The sequence below is a fragment of the Archocentrus centrarchus genome, chromosome 16 (genome assembly GCF_007364275.1).
Source record: "Archocentrus centrarchus isolate MPI-CPG fArcCen1 chromosome 16, fArcCen1, whole genome shotgun sequence".
NCBI lineage: Eukaryota > Metazoa > Chordata > Actinopteri > Cichliformes > Cichlidae > Archocentrus > Archocentrus centrarchus.
This window is the reverse complement of record NC_044361.1, coordinates 26,824,786-26,844,456: the sequence shown is the minus strand read 5'-3', so window position 1 is coordinate 26,844,456 and position 19,671 is coordinate 26,824,786. Positions and strand designations below refer to the sequence as shown.

At 42.2% G+C, this 19,671-nt stretch overlaps 2 protein-coding genes and 1 non-coding gene across 3 annotated transcripts; all 3 read left to right on the top strand.

Moving 5' to 3' along the window:
* Positions 1 to 610: 610 nt before the first annotated feature.
* LOC115795162 (U7 small nuclear RNA) lies at positions 611 to 666 on the top strand. The gene has a single exon (XR_004021235.1). It is a non-coding gene; the product is annotated as a U7 small nuclear RNA (small nuclear RNA).
* Positions 667 to 3,066: 2,400 nt separating this feature from the next.
* LOC115794481 (triosephosphate isomerase B) lies at positions 3,067 to 7,652 on the top strand. The gene is made up of 7 exons (XM_030750011.1): positions 3,067 to 3,281; positions 5,087 to 5,210; positions 6,173 to 6,257; positions 6,371 to 6,503; positions 6,641 to 6,726; positions 6,805 to 6,892; positions 6,966 to 7,652. The coding sequence occupies exons 1-7, from the start codon at positions 3,173 to 3,175 to the stop codon at positions 7,082 to 7,084; spliced, it is 744 nt and encodes a 247-aa protein (XP_030605871.1). The 5' UTR covers positions 3,067 to 3,172; the 3' UTR covers positions 7,085 to 7,652.
* Positions 7,653 to 11,345: 3,693 nt separating this feature from the next.
* On the top strand, positions 11,346 to 12,536 carry LOC115794869 (zinc finger protein 436-like). Its single transcript, XM_030750546.1, has 2 exons — positions 11,346 to 11,584; positions 11,697 to 12,536. The coding sequence occupies exons 1-2, from the start codon at positions 11,413 to 11,415 to the stop codon at positions 12,344 to 12,346; spliced, it is 822 nt and encodes a 273-aa protein (XP_030606406.1). The 5' UTR covers positions 11,346 to 11,412; the 3' UTR covers positions 12,347 to 12,536.
* The last annotated feature ends 7,135 nt before the right edge of the window (positions 12,537 to 19,671 follow it).

Below are 19,671 nucleotides of genomic sequence, written 5' to 3'. Positions count from 1 at the left end.
TCTGCAGCAGCTGTGTGATGCTATCATGTCAGTACGGACCGAAATCTGAATGTTTGCAGCACTTTGTTAAATCTGTACCACGAAGAGTTAAAGGGGGGCCAATTTAGTACTGGCAATATGTATCTAATAAAGCGCATGGTAAATGTATATAAGGTTTCAGTCTTAAAGACTATTATATATCTTACAGTTTGACAGAACGTACACATAACACTGAGAGTTTGAGATATTTCAATAAAACCTATAACCTGGGCTTAACTTTCATCTACCTGCTCTTAAAATTAAGAATCTATGTGATCCGCAACACTTTAATGTCACTCTTTAACATCTATTATCATGGTGGCGCAAGTCCCACCCTCTTCGTGACGACATACTATAGCAACATTGTGATTGGCTGATGTTCAGGGTATCGTTAATAAAATGCGATTATTTTGCTTATATTAAAAGAGTTCCAGTGGGTGTTTTGAGTATATATATGTATATATATATTATGACTGTATATTTCTATATGTTTTTATAATTTCTGACATCGTATTTGAAGGCTACGTGAGAACACCATAACAAAAGTATCTGTGCCTGGTATTCTAGTACTTAAATGTTTGACTAAACATTTAGGAATTAATGCTCTTAGATATTTGTCAAGAAGGCTTTTCATAAAGAGAAGCCACCCACAACTGTATAAAGATAAATCTGGTCTTTATTTCTACACAATGAGTTACATTCTCCTAGTTTTTTTTCTGTATTCTAACACTGTGAAATTGTCTTTATGGTTGTCTTTCTTGGTGCTTTTCATAGCACATTACCTGCCTACATTTCACACTAGCATAGTATAGGCTTCACCATATACTATGCTGGCCGCTTGGGTATGGCGTTCCATGTATGCCTTGCCTGCTAGCATCTTGCACCCTGCTGTTATGCACTGGATTGTCCCAGGGGCATCTCTGCACAGTCTCCACCTGGGGTCTTGCCTTGTGTGGTAGACCCCGGCCTTTCTCAATCTTGTGCTTAGAGCTTGTTCCTGTGCTGCCGTGATTAGTATTGTCTTTCAGCCCAGCTTTGTCCAGCCATTGGTAGGATTTTTCTGTATCGGCCACCATTTCTATCTGCCAGTGGTACATTCTTTTCAGGGGCCTGTTCTTCCATGTTCCCATTCTTTCTTGGGTTTCTGCTGCCTGAGGTATTCACTAAGCACATGATCATTTGTGGCCATCTTCACGATGTACTCATGGATCTTTGTTGTTTCTTCCAGGATAGTCCTCACTAGTCCTCAGCCTAGTGTACAGTCTCAGAGTACTGGATTTGGGGGGTAACCTTCAGTGCATGGTAAGGAGCTTTCTTCTCTTGGTGTCAGTGGTTTCTATTTCCTTATTATCCCAGCAGAATATCTGACAACTGACAGGGCATAGGTGTTGATTGCCTGGATCTTGTTCTTCCCACTCAGCTGACTCCGCAGGACTTGCCTTACTTGGTAGTTGCAGCTTTCCTAGCGGCCTCTTTATGGTTCCTATTTGTCTGTGGGATTCCAAGGTACTTGTTGTTGTGTCTGTCAATGTTGCCTTCTGGTAGTGCAATCCCCTCAGTTATGACTACCTTCCCTCTCTTTGTCACCATCCGACTGCACTTCTCCAGTCCAAATGACCTTCCAGTGTCATTGCTGTAGAGCGTGTTAACCAGTTAACAGGTTAAAACGTTCACCACTACGTTTAATGTTGGTCTGCTTGTTACAAAATATCTCAATTAAAAGCAAATAGAGATTAACTAATTGTGTTTCATGTTATTCTGCTCAATTTCAACAACACAGCACAGCTCGAAAACACTGCTAATGACCAGAGATCTCATTTACGCTACACGAGAGCGCATTCACCTCCAAAACACAGAGGTTGCCAAGGGGACTGAGGTTTGAGAAAGTTTGGTGATTATTTCTTTCCAGAAGTTTTGTATTGTGGACAGAGCCAGAATGCGTGGAGGTGGTCATCAGTTGTGTTAGTGTACAGTGTGTGTAAACGTCTCAGTTCCTTAACAACAAAAATATATTCTACATTGTCAAATGATTCTAATTTCTGTGTGTGCATTTATGTTTTTGTCATAGTACTGGCAAGAATTCAAAACTAGAATTTAAAACTACTTTCACCCCTGACCAAGTGTAAAGTTTGGTAGAGGGGGATTATGGTGTGGGGTTGTTTTTCAGGAATTGGGCTCAGCCCCTTAGTTCCAGTGAAAGGAAATCTTAATGCTTCAGCATACTGAGACATTTTGGACAATTTCATGCTCCCAACTTTGTGGGAACAGTTTGGCGATGGCTCCTTCCTGTTCCAACATGACTGTGCTCCAGTGCACAAAGCAGGTCCATAAAGACATGGATGAGCGTGGAAGAACTTGACTGGCCCTCACAGACTCCTGACGTCAACCTGATAGAATACCTTTGGGATGAATTAGAGCAGAGACTGTGAGCCAGGCCCTCTCGTCCAATATCAGTGTCTGACCTCACAAATGCGCTTCTGGAAGAATGGTCAAAAATTCTCAAAAAACACACTCCTAAACCTTGTGGGAAGCCTTCCCAGAAGAGTTGAAGCTGTCATAGCTGCAAAGGGTGAGCTGACATCATATTAAATCCTATGGATTAAGAATGGGATATTACTCAAGCTCATATGCAATAATTATGCAATAGCATATATATAGGCCATGCCCCTGACAACCCTGTACAACCCTAAATATCTATATTTAAGAAAAGCTAACATTAAACGATTTTAAGTAAACTAAAACTGAACATTTATTCAGAATAAACTGAAATAATTAAAGTAAACTAAAAACAAAAAATGAATGAAAATTACACGACTCTAGTAACTCTTTCTCTATTGGTTCACTTCAAATCTGTTTGATTTTGCTTGTTTCTCCTCTCTAACAGGTGATGTGAGATTGAATTTTCCCCATAGCACTTGAACGCAGCATGACATTCCCCTCTTCCTCTTCCTCAAAATGAGGCAGAAACGCGTTTTACGGGCGTACCAGCATGAACCAATGGCGTTGAGGAAGAGGAGGGGTTAAACCTCTGCGTTTATAAATACCCCCAGCTGCCCATTTACGTCCGCTCTCTTACCCCAGACGAGAAGGACCCCGGTGGGCTTTCGGTACCGGTTAACTCATCAGCAAACGTCTCCCCCCAAAAAACGCAAACATGACAAGGAAATTCTTCGTTGGTGGGAACTGGAAGATGAACGGCGACAAGAAAAGCCTCGGGGAGCTCATCCAGACCCTGAACGGAGCCAAGGTGGACCCCAATGTCGGTATGTGTTTTCTGACACCGTGTCTCTTCTCGAAGCTTCACCATTTTAACCACTTGCTTCCATATTTTACGTTAATTTAACCTTTTCTTAGCGTGTTTGTGTCACAGCTGAATGACCATCCACAGGCAAAATGACAGTTTCATTCAATAAAATCAATCACTGTTGGTGCCAGGAGCATCTGTCTGCATCAGTTTGTGCTTAATAAAGTCCGGTTTGGTGTGAGTTTGGTTTAATCCGCGCTAACTCTTGACCCCGGGCTGGAAGATGTGCCGGAGCTCAGATGAGGGAAGCTCGGATGGCTTTTTCCATTCGTGTCGCTGGCGGGTGTGCGTTTGCCGCGGCACGTAGTCCAGCGGAGCGGTTCTGCCTCTGCTATGAAAGTGCAGGGTGCATTCAAGTCAAGCATGTCGTTAATGGTGCTGCTAGTTCATGAGCGCATTGGGTTGAGTTATTCAGCAGCTATGCAGCCTAAGCTTTAAACGGCACAGAAAGCCAGGCCAAAAACTGATGCACTCGATTTCTTTCTGCTCGCCACACGTGTGACAGTGTAGGCTCCGGTTTTTTTTTTTGTTTTTTTTCTCCCAATGCTCCCTGAATGCAGCAGAAGACATCTGCCCTGTTGCTGTCTGCTTCCTGCAGACGAACCAGACAGAGGCAGTAGCTTCCTTTTCATTAACACACTATACTCTCCGATTATTTCTTTTTTTATTTATTTATTTTTAAGTGCACGATACTCTGAAGACAGTCGGGGAGCGTTGAATGTGTCCAGGTCCGTTTTCTGCTGTCATCAGGCCAGTTTAGCTCCTCCTGTGTGTTGGTGTTATGCAACTGCAATGTTGTGTGCACCACTCCAGGCCTGAGTGTTCAGGACTGAAGTCTGTTCAGAGTATCTTTGGACCTTGCTCCCTTTAATGAATCCACCCCCTTTTTAGTGCTGTACTGAAACTGAATCTGGCTTTTCCCTGATGTCCACTCTAAAGCCAGAGTTCACCTGTTTCATCCTCAGACTGACTTTCTTCCTCTTGGATATTTAAAGTCTGGCTCTTCTGTTTGACCCCTTGAACTCGGGTTCATGGGTTGTCTCTGACCTCTGCAGAATGCAGCTGTGGTAGGCGACCTTTTGGAGGCTGAACTCAGACCTTTACTGCAGGGAGACCTGACTGACCTTTGCCAAACCAATAATAACAGGCAGTGTTTAATATAGACTCCCGTAACCCCAAAGATATAGTTACAATGTGAATGTCAGTGTCTTAACTTTACTGTACTCTGCCTGAGTGCTGCAGACTGTAGCTACTGCAAATGTTTCCAGTTGTACTTCATATTGAACCAGTGCTTCCTGTGGTTTTTATTTTACTGCTACAAGAATTCCTGAATCTTTACTATGTGAACACTGGAAAACCTTTGAATTAAATCATTTCTGTCCAGTCAGTTTGAGAACAAGGACATTTTGGCTTCTGTGACCATCAAGCTCTCAGATCATCGACTTTTAAAAATGGATTCAGTGTAGCCTTTTAATCCCTGTAGCGCTGCATGGAAAGGCATGTGGTCTTTAGCAGCAGTTCAGGCTGGCTGAACTCTAGTAATGCATGTATAAAAACACATTAAACTAGTACCGAGGATACTGTCATAGTCTACAACAGTTGTTGCCTTCTCCTGCATTTTCCTAAGTACAAAAGCTACGTTACTGTGAAGAGATGCTGCTTATTGTTTGCCCATCCCACCAGCATCACTAATGGCCACAATCACAATGGATTAAAAAATTACTGTAGTCTAAGCATTTTTTTTTTCTTTTTTCCCTCTAACAGAGGTGGTGTGCGGTGCTCCATCAATCTACCTGGACTTTGCCAGGTCCAAACTGGACCCCAAGTTCGGCGTGGCCGCTCAGAACTGCTACAAAGTTCCCAAGGGTGCCTTCACTGGGGAGATCAGGTGCGCAATTCAGTTTATTCTGCTTAAGACAGGTGTTTAATTTCATGCTTTCAAAATCCAGAGGTGTCCACATCCTGGTTTAGGCAAAACTACAGTGTTAAATAAAAGTGACAACTTTTATGTAACACTGATAAACACTTTAACACTGATAAATAAGTCAACCCCTCTCAACTGGGTTGACTTATTCATCAGCAACTGTAGAACATGTCAGGGTGAGCGTGGTCAAAGCAAGCAATCGGTCTAGAATATTACCAAAATCACCTCTGCAAAAGTTTCTTGTCTCCACATCTACCAGGATTGCTTTTAAATCTTATCAATCTGTTAGCACAAAACTGATAACCTGACAGTTTGCACATATGTTTGGAAATGGGCATAATTAAACCAGCATCAGTTTAAAAATGCTGCGTCAGTTTCCAGTCCAATCAGCTGCTACCTGCAAGCATAGACTGAAGATGGGTGGAGCTTCCGGGTGTATAAAGTGAAGGCAGCACTTTAAGCCTGCAGTCTTTATAATGGCCAGCAGAGGGCGGTGGCTCCTGAAGTCTGAGACTTCTGCTTGCTTGCTCTGTGACCTCAAACAATTTCCTAATTCATTTCTGGTCTTGATCGCTAGTTGCTTAATTTTGCAAATGATAGCCACATTTACATGGAAACAGATGATAAAATAGGGTGCAGTTTAGGACTGGCCTACTTTACACTGACAAGTCACCACCATTTGAGCATGCTCGTTTCTGTCAGCGCCACCAAATCCAAGATGGCAATGGCTAAAATGCTCAGGTTGAAGCTTCAAAGTTTGATTGCAAGGTGGCTGTGTCCATCTCTTGTATGTGACCAGCGCCACCCTCAGGCAAGTAGGGGAGGAACATCCATCACATTGGAATTTGTTATGACTCGGGGTTGTAATGCTGTTTGAGAGCAGAAAATTATGAATTTGTCTTCACTGTGTGATAATCCTCTTCCAGCCCTGTGATGATCAAGGACTGTGGTGTGAACTGGGTGATCCTGGGACACTCTGAGAGGCGCCACGTCTTTGGAGAGAGTGATGAGGTAGTGTGGATGGTTGTTGTTGTTCATTCAGATTTGTACCAGCAAATATTATGTTTTTATTTCCTTAAATCAAGTAAAATAGAATAAGTATGTGTCATTGCATCCTGTGTTAGCTGATTGGTCAGAAGACGGCTCACGCGCTGGAGAACGGCCTCGGTGTGATTGCCTGCATTGGTGAGAAGCTGGATGAGAGGGAGGGAGGCATCACGGAGAAGGTCGTCTTTGCTCAGACCAAGGTCATCGCAGGTACGCAGCTCACAGGTTTTACACCAACATGAACTGAAATGTTGTAACACACACATTCCTGTACATGTTTGTGCAAGCCGCAGTGTGGAAATCAGAACTCTTTTGAAATATAAAGTGTTATCACGTCTCTTACACAGACAACGTGAAGGACTGGAGCAAGGTCGTGCTTGCCTACGAGCCCGTGTGGGCCATTGGCACTGGGAAGACTGCCTCCCCACAGCAGGTAAATATTAGAAATCACTGAATATTAACTTACTGTGATTATAGTCTGCAACATAATGTCTGCCGTGTGATATCTCAGGCTCAGGAAGTTCATGAGAAACTGAGGGAGTGGCTGAAGACCAACGTATCTGAGGCTGTAGCCAACTCTGTGAGGATCATCTACGGAGGTCAGTGCAGTGCTGGGGAGCTGGGTAGCTATTCCACATCGGTCTCTTCTCATGCATCGCTTCTTCTCCTCAGGTTCTGTGACTGGTGCTACCTGCAAAGAACTTGCCTCCCAGAAGGACGTTGATGGTTTCCTCGTGGGCGGAGCTTCCTTGAAGCCAGAGTTTGTCGACATCATCAACGCCAAGGCATAAAATATGGGCAGCTGCAAAGTGACTGGATTAGTCAAACTCCATTCAGACGGTCCAGTTCTTCATCCCTCACGCTCAGCACTTAGTCTTCTTCCCCTTTTTCATTCAGAGTATTTGTGTGACGTCATTCCCTCCTTTTCCTTTATTTTTGGGGATATATATTTTGTAACAAAGGAAATAGACCGGCTGACACACACACACTGTACTGCACTGATAAAAGTTAAATCCACTGAGAATAGTCTGTGCATACCAACTACAACACAAAGTGCTCACGCTGACGACTATACCATGAGGTGGGCAGGCAGTCCACACCTTTACTTGAAAAGTTCATGAACTTTTTTTTTTTTTGTGTAAAAGTGTGACAGCTCATGTCGCTTGACTTTTTCTGGTGTCTTTTGTGTAATTGATTTCTGTGGCTTTTATCTCCCTCTGCTTTTGCATGATCCATTCCCATTGGTTGTCCCGCCAATAGTAAAGTGTCAATTTATTACATGTTAATCATGTGTGTCACAGCTGATGGGTATAAGGGCAGGAAAGCTGTAAGGAAACATAATAAACTGTTTAGAGACTCTTTCAGTGTCTTGTCTCATTTTCATAGGCTGCACTTGAGGCTGCTGTGTGTCCACATACACACAAAAGTAATCCCAGTAGTATTCTCAAAATGGAGAGCGAGTATCGTGTTACAGGAGTGAATTCCTGCTAGCACAATGCCATGCGGAGAAGCATGGAGTGCTATTTTTAATCCAGTGCTGAACTAAAACAGACACAGCAGTGAAAGGTCTATGAATCAGGGGGAAATTGTAGCTCTGCCAGTTACAATTTTGCACGGAGAAACTGTTTGTTTAAAATAAATACAAGCTAAATCACATGGAGCACTTTAATCATGACAATTTGTTTACTGTAAAGCTTCAATCCAACCACTAATCACTCTCAGGAGGCCTCTGAGGTCATTTTTGGACCCAGTTTTTAATGCTACTCAAAACACTTGCTCTGCAGGGCTCAGTACAGCTCAGACACCTTAAATATCAATAAGGAGATGTTGCAAATGGTCAGTGCAAAAGACTAATTCTGTGTTCATGTACTGTTAAGTCCATATATTTTTGGACAATAGCGCTTTTTTTTTTTTTTTTTTTTTTTTGGTAGTTTTGCCTCTGCACACCACCACAGTGGATTTTAAATCAGTCTAGATGTGATTGAAGCCCAGACTTTGAGCTTTAATTTAGGGTCTAACAGAAGTATTAACTGTTCAGGAATTACAGACATTTTTATACACAGTTCCCCAGGTTTCAATTTCAGAGGGTCAAATTAATTGGATAATTGTCTAACGGGCAGTTTTATAGACAGTTGAGGGTTTCTCATTATTATTCCATGAGAAATTAAGCAGATAAAATATCAGGAGTAGATTCCAAGTGTTGAACTTCCATTTAGTAGCTGTTCACTGGGACTCTCATTACGTGGTCCAGAGAGTGCCAATGCAAGTGAGGGAGGCCACCTCTAGGGTGAAGAGAGAGAAAAAAAAAAGCTATCAGAGATGGCAAAAACTTTAGGAGTGGACAAAATAATTTGATGCATTCTTTAAAAAAACAATAATGCAGTGGCCAGCTCAGCAGCACTAGAGTGGATGATGACAGAATTATTTCTACGGTGAAGAAAAATAATTTTACAACATCTAACCAAGTCAAAACCCCTCTCGAGGAGGTAGGAGTTTCACTGTAAAAGTCTACAAGCAAGAGACGTCTTCATGAATGGAAACACGGAGGGTTTACAACAAGGTGCAAAGCACTGGTTACACTAAACAAGAATGTCAGATTAGACTGCCAGAAAAGAGGTCTGAAAAAAATGATTTGCACAGATGAAACCACGATTAGCTTTCAGAATGAAGGGAAAAGCTCATGAAGCATACCACATTATCTGCCAAACGTGGTGAAGGAAATGTTATGGCACGTATGGCCGGGCCACTGATGTTTATTGAAGATGTGATAGCTGATAGAAGCAGCAGTAACACTGGTTCATCCCAGTGTGTGTAAGGTTATGGTGTAAATTAGAACATATTGCTGCTCCAGGTTTCACTTTCGCAGTATTACTACTGGTGTGTGTGTGTGTGTGTGTGTGTGTGTGTGTGTGTGTGTGTGGTCAGCAGACAAGAATTAACAACCGAAACTTAGCCGAACAGGTCCATACGGTAAGAAAAAAAAAATACATACAGGATCATGTACAACATTTTAATAAGACAGACGCAACAGCGATTAAACCACTGCTCTGTGAGAGGGTTCACATGTCAGGCGCACACACAAAATCATTATGAAGCCATGAAAAAGTAATAAAAGCTGTAACTATTACTACTCAAGAGCTCTGATGTGAACCGTGCTGTGAAAAAGGTTTTGTTGAGTCAAGAAATCACTTAAATAGAACCAGTCTGACAAAGTGAAGTAGTGATTCAACAATAAGAAAGAGACTGGGCAAAAATGAAAAAAACTAAAAAATGAGGAAGGGGGTAAATTTTTCACAGCTCTCTATATACTACTTATATAAGCTCAACAATATTAATGGAACACTTTTTGAATCAGAGTAAAGAATCAAGTCACTTAAACCTCTGAGATATTGATCCTGTCAGTTATAGAGCAGAGGGGGTTGGTAATCAGGTTCAGCTGCTTTGGTGTTCATGAAATTAACAACAGGTGAACTAGAGGGGCAACAATGAGACAACCCCCAAAACAGGAATGGTTTTACAGGTGGAGGACACTGACATTTTTATTTCACTAGTTTTGCACTTGGAGAGGGTCAGTGTCACTACTTATTGTAGTGCCACTGCCATTAGCATGAGGTGATACTTGGACCCTACGAAGTTTGCACAGGTCATCCAGCTCCTCCAGAATGGCACATCAATGCATGCCATTGCCAGACTTCCAGCACAGTCTCAAGAGCATGGAGGAGATTCCAGCAGGCAGGCAGTTACTCTAGGAGAGCTGGACAGGACTGTAGAAAGTCCTTAACCCATCAGCAGGACTGGTATCTGCTCCTTTGTGTAAGGAGGAACAGGATGAGCACTATTTCATGAGGGTGGCCTGAGGGTTCAATGTTTTCTAGTGGGCCCTGTGCTCACTGACCATGGAGCCCAGCTGGCATTTGCTATAGAATACCAGAATTGGCAGGTCCACCACTGGTGCAGTGTGCTTTTCACAGAGGAGAACAGGTTCGCCGTGAGAACATGTGACAGATGTGAAAGGGTCTGGAGAGCCCACGGAGAATGTTACGCTGCGTGTAACATCATTCAGCATGACTGGTTTGGTGGTGGGTGAGTGATGGGCTGGGGAGACATATTCATGGAGGGACGCACAGACACGGCACCCTGATCGCCATTAGGTATCAGAATGAAATCCTTAGACTCACTGTCAGACCCTACGCTGGTGCAGTGGGTCCTGGGCCTCATGTGACGAGAGTATGCGGGCAGTTCCTGGAAGGTGAAGGAATTTATATCATTGACTGGCCCCTATGCTCACCTGACCTAAATCCAATAGAACATCTCTGGGAAATTATGTTTCTGTCCATCCAACGCCACTAGAATGCACCTCAGACTGTCCAGGAACTTAGTGATGCTCTGGTCTAGATTTGGGAGGAGATCCCACCGGGACACCATCCATCATCTCATTAGGAGCATGCCCCAACATTGTCAGGCATGCATACAAGTACATTTGGGGGGGGCATACAAACTACTGAGTACCATTTTGAATTACTGCAGTGAAATTTCAGCAGAATGGACTAGCTTGCCACATCATTTTTCACTTTGATTTTCAGGGTGTCTTGGAATTCAGCCCCTCTGTAGGTTGATCATTTTCATTTCCATTAGACAATGTGGCATCCTTTCCTTCCTAACACATCACCCAGTCCATATCTGTATAGATATCCAACATTATTATTATTATTCTTTTAACCCATTGAGCTCTGATGTCTTTACAAATTGTTCCTTTAATCTTTTTGAGCAGTGGAGAATAAAAAGAACAAGCAATGATGTAAATTATTTTTTAACTTGTTAATATTGTTAGTAATTATAGGCTGTGTTAACTTCAATACACGGCCCAAACATGTTTTCAAAAATTGCTTAAAATGGCTTTTTTGATAGTAAGGGCCCTGTCACAGGATATTTTTTTTCTTTTTTTTTTATTAGGCGTTACATTCATTTTTGTCCTCCACACCTAAAGGCGGCGCTGCTCGCTCATTTTGAAAATTTCTCACGTCACTGGTTTGTCCATGTTTACAATCCAAGCGTGACGTTCACGGACCCGCACAAATACGTGTTCAGGAGGAACTGAGGTCTGTTATTTTCCGTAAAAATGTCCAAAATACTGTCACTGAAAGCTTTTCTGAGCGAGCGACTGACGGCGGCGGCGGAGGAGATATTTGGAGCGGTTGAAAAGACAATAGCTGAATACAAAGAGGAGCTTTGTCGTTCAAAGGATCTGGAAATCAGCCGTCTCAGGCTGGAGCTGAAGCTTCTCAAGTCAGGTAGGTTTTAATTAAATCCGCTTTGTAGCCAGACCGCTGCAGCTTTTCGTTATCGTTTATACATTTTTAGCTAAAAACAAAACAAAACTGGTGTCTTTTGTCTTTTACACAGAGCCCCCGACAGACACATGTCTTGCAGCCCAGCTGCTGCAGCACACCCATCACCACCACCCTTCTTCTCCTCCTCTTCAGTCAGAACCTACAGTGGATGCGTCTGAGCCTGAGGAGGAGGAGGAGGACGGAGGCGGCAGCATGGAGCAGATGGGTCAGGAACATCCAGAGACCTCAGAGGTCAAAAAGGAGGAGCAGCAGAAGAGCCACAGGGACTTCTGGGTGGGTCACGATGCAGAGCAGCTCGAAGATCTCGAGTCAGACATCAAAGACTTCATCTCTTCCCCTTCCAGTCTGAAAGCCAGCCTGCAGGACCAAGCCTTACATTTCCACCATTACCACCACCACCACCACAGCAATGAGGAGAGCAAAGACAAACCCTACAGCTGCTCGGTCTGTGAAAAGCGCTTCAGTAACTGCTCCCATCTGGCGGCTCACATCAGGACACACACGGGAGAGAGGCCGTACAGGTGTGAAATATGCAGCAAGACCTTCATCACGACGAGCGCTCTGAACAGACACCAGACGATCCACACAGAGGGGAAACACTTTGTGTGTACTTACTGTGGTAAATCCTTCAAATGGATGGAGTCTCTCGGCAGACACGTGAGAAGCGTGCACAAGAGGGAGAATGTGCTACAGGATCCATGAATGTGTAAAATGCTAGTCATGTAGGATTTAACTTTTAAAAAATATAATGAGTGCAAGCAAAGAATGTAAAGAGTGAAATGTTAGTTGTGGATTATGTTGGTAAATGTGCATGGACCTCATTAAGCCTTGTGTGCATAAACATTAGCAGCAGTAGATGATGTGCAGATAAACCCTTTCAAAATAAAATATGAATTAACCAGTTTTGTTTCATGTCTTCTGCTTTTTTTTGGGGGGGGGGGGGGGGGGCAGTGGCAGTGGGTTCGAACCTCAGCTTTCCATGGGCAGTATGAAGGTCTGGCCTAAAATGGGGCTTTGGGGGATGATTAGACCACAGATATGCTACCTTACCTGACAGACATTTACTGTTATTTCAGGCCATTTTGACAAAAGTGTATTTTATGCTTGAGTAACTTAAACCCCAAAAATGCCTTAAATATTTTCACCACAGTTGTGGTGAATTTCCTGTGGGGGAAGGGCAAAGATCTGTTTTCTATTTGTGGAAAAACCCTGGCATATTCTTCCTTTGGCACCCTGAATAGGTGGTTAAGAGAATGTATGGATCTTTGTGCTGCAGGAATATAATAAAGAAAACACTGCTCTCCACTAGGTGGCGGTAACAGCTTTTCATTCATAGTTTCCCATCAATCTACGCATTTGGCAGGGTTCATATAGTCTCCTGTCCAATGTACTCTGGGTGGATTTATTTTCTGTGAGCTGGTATTACCCTCAGCCAATACTCTAACATATTAAAAATATCAAGGTAGTCCAGTTGCCACGTAATATAGTTTTCTTCACCATAAATGCGTATGTGAGAGAAACAAAAGTGCCAAATCTTCTCTGCCAATGCCAAACAGCTTTTTCTGTTGTCGACTCTTGTTTTGAGCTGGTTGAAGAATGGGATGCCATCCCACAGCAGTGTGTGACCAAGCTGGTGACCAGCATGAGAAGGAGGAGGTGGCGGGCTGTTGTGGCTGTGTATGGTTCTTCCACATGCTACTGAGGCCCCTGTTTGTTAAATTAATAAATTGTTATATTGCCAATATGTCTTGTTTCTTCAGACTTCAATCATTCAATCCAATAAACACCACCAAACAAGACTCAGTAGCAGAATAAGCTGTTTGGCATTGGCAGAGAAGATTTGGCAAGTTTTTCTCGGGTGCAACCCACATACACGACTCTGCTGCTCAACACACAAATGCATTTTTCTTACAAATGTGGCACCATTTAAGAGGAACTAAACAGGCTTTCCAGCAGTATAAAATGTATTGCTTAGAAGCACTGTTACAACAAAGAAATAACTGATGTATTCACCAGGCTCTTTTAGCAACTAAAATGACCAAGAGAGGTAATTTATGACCCCATTATAGTTTAAACAGGGATACTTATTTATGTAATTAATTATACTTGCAGATCATTTTTATTCAAAAACAAGTTAACTCCACTCATTTCCTTCAGTTGAGCTGCTTTCATTGTCACTTTGGGCTTTACGTATGTGCCTTAAGGTCTCTGTAGGCATTCGTTTGTGCTCGGCTCTCTTAAGGTCTCAACAGTCAGGCTGAGGTTGGGGCTCGACTGGGCCGTTGCTACACCTTGATGAGAACTTGTTGAATGATCCAGTTTTGGCCTTTTGCTGTCTGACAGATGGCCTCACATTTGACACTAGAATACTTTGGTATACAGAGGATGACTGTGGCATTTTTTAACACACACACCTGAATGCTCCAGACCAGCAAACTGCATTTGATTTGCAGCACCTGACTGCTACTTACCCTCTTAATTCCTATAGAAGCATGAAGGGTGTGCTTTATTTTTCACATGACTGTATATATGAAAGAATTGGCTAAATATAAAAAAAGATCCTCCTCAAAGGGACCCTAAGGCCATATTTATTCTTAAAAATCACTGAATTAGGCCTTTTTCAAATAGAAGGAAAAGCACATGTGCAGCTAGTTAAGCTGTAGACAGTCCCAGTAAGTCATCACAATTACATTTACATCCTCCTTCTGCCTGGAGGACAACTTTGTGTCGCTTGTACTTTGTGTACTTGGCTCCTGGTGAGAGACTAAAACGAGAAGTGGTATGAACTAATTAAAACTTGGCTGCTGGGAGGTGGGTTGGTAGCACACTGTCCTGGCTGATGGCACATGCAGTAATCTCCAAACTCATGGGCAGACTTGGCAGATATGCCTCTGACTGTAAAATGATATGTTTTCTCCTGCTGACTAGAAGTTTGTAGTTCTTGACTGTAGTTTGCACTTCATGTTTAAAGTTATACAACTCCAAACTCCTACAGGGTTTTAAAAAGAGATGTTGGCTCAATTTGACTTTATCGCTTTGGCTTTAAGGTCCAGATATTATGTATGCTATAGCATACATAATAGACATTTGAATACTCAAAGTGACACATTTAAAGAAGAAATGTTGTTCGTCCATCCATCGCCACCTATCCAGGTGTGGATTGCAGGGACAGCCACCTCCTCTAGTTCTTCCAAGGGGACATCAAAGCTTCCCAAGCCAGCTGAGAGATCTATCCTCTCCAGTGTGTTGTTGGTATGCCCTGAGGTCTCCTCCTGATAGGACATCCCTAAAGGACCTCACCTAGGAGGCATCCTAGTCAGATGCCCAACTAGGATCGAGATGCCCAACTAGAATCTGGGGTTTATGTGCCTATGTGATGCCAGAAGCTATATTGTGAGGAGCAATTTACCTCTGGTAGGGTCTCCCAAGGCAAACTGGTCCTGGGTGAGGGGTCAAAGTGAGAGGTATTCAGAAAACCCCTATGAAGAGAAGACCCTACCCAGGATAGGGTTACCTGGGTCCCAACCTGGAGCCAGGCCCGGGGTGGGTTGCTTTATACAAGGCTCAGGCTGAAAGAGCCACGTGGACCCACCCCTCCGCGAGCCCACCATCTTCAGGAGGGGTTGTAGGGGTTTGGTGCTTTGTTGATAGAGCAGCAGTCAGAGCCGAGACCCTGGCAGTCCAATCCCCGGTAGCCAAAACAGGCTATAGGGACACTGAACATTGTCACCTCTCTGGTGGGGACATATTGTGTTTGTCCTTATTTTCTGTCAAATATACTGTCATAGGCATGGATGCTGATATTAAACAAGGCCAAAGATTCTAATAATGAGGTCAGTGTATAAACAAATAGCTCCTGTGAGCCAAAAGCTCAGACATCAGACTGATCTAAGAAAGGAGATATCTTTAATGCTGTCATCTAAAAGAAGTCCAATGATAATAATCCACATTTTATTTACCTGTTATTTTAATAACATAATAATCCAAAACCTAAGCTGTGTAAAAGGGATTTTTAGTCCTTTTCAGCTACAGAGAAATATTATATAAAATTTCGGAGAACTTGGAAAAAGATCCTTTGTGTTTCAACTCAAAGTGAGCCACATAAAGAAATGGTTGCACCAGTCTGGTGTGCAGGCACAGAGTTCTGGATGAGCGCAGGATGAACAACTTTAATTAGTGTTTCAGCAGCTGCACAAGAGTCTAATATTTAGAAAACCACAAACTTTTGCTATATTTGATTTTTTTATTTTTTTTTTAAAGGAAGTTTTAGATAATGTTTTCATTCACCAGGAAACACAAAGAAGTTTTTCACCCACTCCTCTCTCTGTTTGTTGGCATCATGTGCCCATTATCTATACTCAGGGGTGACATTGGGACTTGTTATTGAGAGCAGCTGTGATGCAGCATTTCGGCCTGTTTGTCAGTGTGCATATGCAGTAGCAGCAGGGCTGAATATTTTGTGTTATATAAAGCAGATATACATTTTAATCAGCCTATTTAACGGTGGAAGTAATAAAGCTAAGTACAGGCGCGCAGCAGTAAACGCGAAACATATAGTGCTTGAAAGTGAGCTGTGTTTTAAGACGTGCATGCGTTTAATTTATTTCTGTTTCTCACCTCTCATCCAGACCTCACTTCCCATGGTTTGGACCCAGAAAGTGCAAAACCAGATCAGCCTTTTTAGACTTCTTTTATGGTCAAGTTCCTGAGGGAGCATGCCAAGTGTGGTTTGGCAGATGTTTGAAAGATGTGTTGATTTAAGCAGTTTGAGATTAGAATTGGTTTCTTAATATAACTTCTTTTTTTTCCACTGTTAACTTACTACAGTTGCCTCTGAATAATAGATTAAGTACTGCTATAAGATCATTTGTATTTTCTGGAGTAGGAAGAGCTACTGATTATATAGGCAGGAGTTCACGAGGAGGCCACTGTAGCTGTACTGCCAGGGCTTAAATTATTAACAGGGTATAGCCCTCAGATTTTAATCTTTAAATCAAAGATTTGCACTTAATTGTCTTGGGTTTTTAATTTTGCTTTGTTTTGTTTTCCAGTTTCCCCAAAACCAACATGCGACGTAAATATGCTGCATTAACCCACAGCAGTAAAGAAAAAGTTAAATAAGGTCCTTCCTCTCTGTCAGGCACAGTTTCCAAGATATGGATTAAGTCAGTCTTGGACTAAAAGCTTTTTTCCAGTGGAGGGCTGCACTGGATTTTTCTATTAGTTCTGGACTAAGCTCTATCCAAGCCCGGGAACTTGGCTGACAGACTTTGGTATATAGCCAGGTTTGATAAGTCAATTTAAACTAAACTAATTTAAGTGCTGCATTTTAAAGTTTGGTTTTAGCTTGGTTTAAAAATGCTTCCTGATTGTAACTGCGGTAAGAGCGCAGCAGCCACACTTCATGTCTCACAATATTGTCGAACATGTTGTTGAACAACATATTTTATGGTGCACGTCACTTACTGGAGAGAGACTGCTGAGAGCTCTCACGCACAAGCAGGTGCTCCTTTCAGTAAACCACTTACAATAACTGTGCCGGGGAGACAATTAAAATAATGACACAATAAATATTTCAAACCTGAAAATCCAGATTATAATAGAGATGAATTGAGTTCTGGGGTTACTGATACAAATAATTTTGATAAAGTCAAAAAAAAAAAAAATTTCTATGTAGAGAAAGATGGTGTTTGGTAGAGCCTCTCATAAACTATTTATCTTAGCCTCTGTGCTCATACTAAATGTTTCAGGTAGAGTCATGTGAAAAAGCAAGTACACATAATGTGGACTTCACATTGTTTATTATAACCCTTGGACAGCAACAATGTTGCTTCTCTAAGGTCACCACTGATGTCTTTCCTCCTTGTCACTGTGTTAACACATGAGTGAACGCTCCAGACCAGCAAACTGTCAGCACTTGTGCTTTTATAGAGGTGCTCACACTTACTGATGATCAGTCAATCAAGTGCATTTGATCAGCAGCACCTGGCTGCTACTTACCCTCTGAATTCCTATGGAAGCAGTAAGGAGGTACTTAGTTTTTCACACACTGCTTCTGCATTTTGGCTTTGTTTTTGTGAAATAATTAATGACACAGTAATATGTCACTTGTTGTTGTTTAGTTGAGTTGTATACCTAATTTTAAAAACTGCTTAGGATTAGATTATTTTTCATTGTGCCCTGATACATAAAACCTTAGAACTGAAAGATGTACTTCCTTTTTCACGCGACTGTATGTGAGAATGAACAACCCGAGCATATTCAGCTGGAAAATATTGAACCACCATTTAATAAAAGGAAAGATGGCTTTTATCTGTGCTTTATTTTATCATTTCATTTGATAGGTCACTGCTGAATATCATTACTTGTTCCAGCATAACTTCTGTAATGCTTGCTTGAGTCCTTCAACGGCTCCCGAAACACAGAGACTCGAGTGAACGTGCGCTCATTTGGACCCTCTGTGAAATAATTTATCACCATCAAAAGCTTTCTGTCCTCTTCTTGTTCTGTCCTGCCATCTTATTCATGTACAAATGCACTGGTAAACCTGGCTTTTAAAAATGTGTTGAGTTTCATAAATATTTCAAATCAAACTACTCTGTCTTTAATAACAATGTGCTCTTCACATCATGTTCAAAACCAGCACTGCGTTCGCTCCAACCACAGTAACTTTTTTTTTTAATATCCCCCTCTGTGCCTTTGACTCCCCAACACACCATGGCTTCCATTTCTATTCGAATAGGCACTCTAAAACTCAGCTCCCTCATTTGTCGCCTTTGGGATTCTGATTTTGAGTGTTTTTATCTTGAGTAAAAATATCTGCAGGTGTTCACTATAAACCTGAAAGATACAGGTAGAATAAATATGGCTAATCTTAATGCATCAACATTGCGAGACTAACCTCTTCGGGCGGCCTCTCTCGGCAGAGTGAGGTCTTCAGAGAGGTTTGCCCCACCTGATTAGCAGCACTGAGGTGATGACACATATGCGGTTAATGCTGGATTGTCCAATTTTGAGCTGGTTGTTATGGTCTATGTTCAGGTCTGGTTAGTAGTAAAATAATAGCTGTAATACTAGATGTTGCAGAAAGGTAACAAATTATTTTCAGCATTCCCCCTGATTTGGTTGACTTGTCCTCAAAGAATCACTGCAAACCAAATGTGCACATGCATGCAAGTTTCCTACATGTCTGCACTGCTGGCTTGTAGATGACAAATAATGCAGCATGTATAATGAAATACATTTCACATTTCAAGTAATTTAAAACATTTCAAGGGTTATTTAAGCATTTTACTTTTTCAAATGAGGAATGAGTTCCCTTTTCCTTTTTGTTGTCACAAAGGGGAAAAGCCATAATTATTATGAACTCTATTCCTAAAATGCTAGTTTACCTTTTACTAAACAAAATCACAGACTGTTCTAAGTGTTTTGGGTTTCTTTTCTTTCTTTTTTTTTTCAGTTTTGATGCTGAAATGGCGAGGAAGCTGTCAAAGTGATGTGCAGTGGAAGGAGACAGAGGCCTCTCTGATCCAATTCTCACTCTGATCACCCGCCTGTTGTCTACAGCTGTTTAAAGATGCTCAGCAATGCCTCAAGATGATCCAGTGGGATCATCTTCTCCGGGCCGGAGCGAGCAAGAGGTCAGGGGAGATTGATTGTCTGGGTGCGAGAAGGTGAAAATGGCATAGACTCAGTCCTCAGCCAGCAATTGTGCCACTGTGCAGTTTGCCTGTCACTGCCGCAGGCTGGGACGACACTCCAATAGATGAATGAGATGCTGGGGGATTTGTTCAAGTAGTAGTCTCATTGACCAGGTTGAGTATCTGTCCCAGCAGATTTCAGCATAACTATAAGAGTGTTCAGGCTTCAGGGCTATGAAAGGTACAGGGGAAAGCATTTTTCCTCTGACTATTAGAGAAGCCACAGTGTGAGAGTAAAACAGTAAACATGGACAGTGAAAGAGAGAGTTAGCAGGTGTAATCATGTAAAAGCAGCGTGCAAAAAATTTGACAGCTCCAAAGGAAAGA

Excerpts from the sequence above, each read along its gene's own strand:
- LOC115794481 (XM_030750011.1), top strand. The coding sequence starts at position 3,173 with ATGACAAGGAAATTCTTCGTTGGTGGGAACTGGAAGATGAACGGCGAC. Across the intron at positions 6,258-6,370 it reads TCTTTGGAGAGAGTGATGAG|CTGATTGGTCAGAAGACGGC; the intron begins GTAGTGTGGATG and ends ATCCTGTGTTAG. Across the intron at positions 6,727-6,804 it reads AGACTGCCTCCCCACAGCAG|GCTCAGGAAGTTCATGAGAA; the intron begins GTAAATATTAGA and ends GTGATATCTCAG.
- LOC115794869 (XM_030750546.1), top strand. The coding sequence starts at position 11,413 with ATGTCCAAAATACTGTCACTGAAAGCTTTTCTGAGCGAGCGACTGACG. Across the intron at positions 11,585-11,696 it reads GCTGAAGCTTCTCAAGTCAG|AGCCCCCGACAGACACATGT; the intron begins GTAGGTTTTAAT and ends TCTTTTACACAG.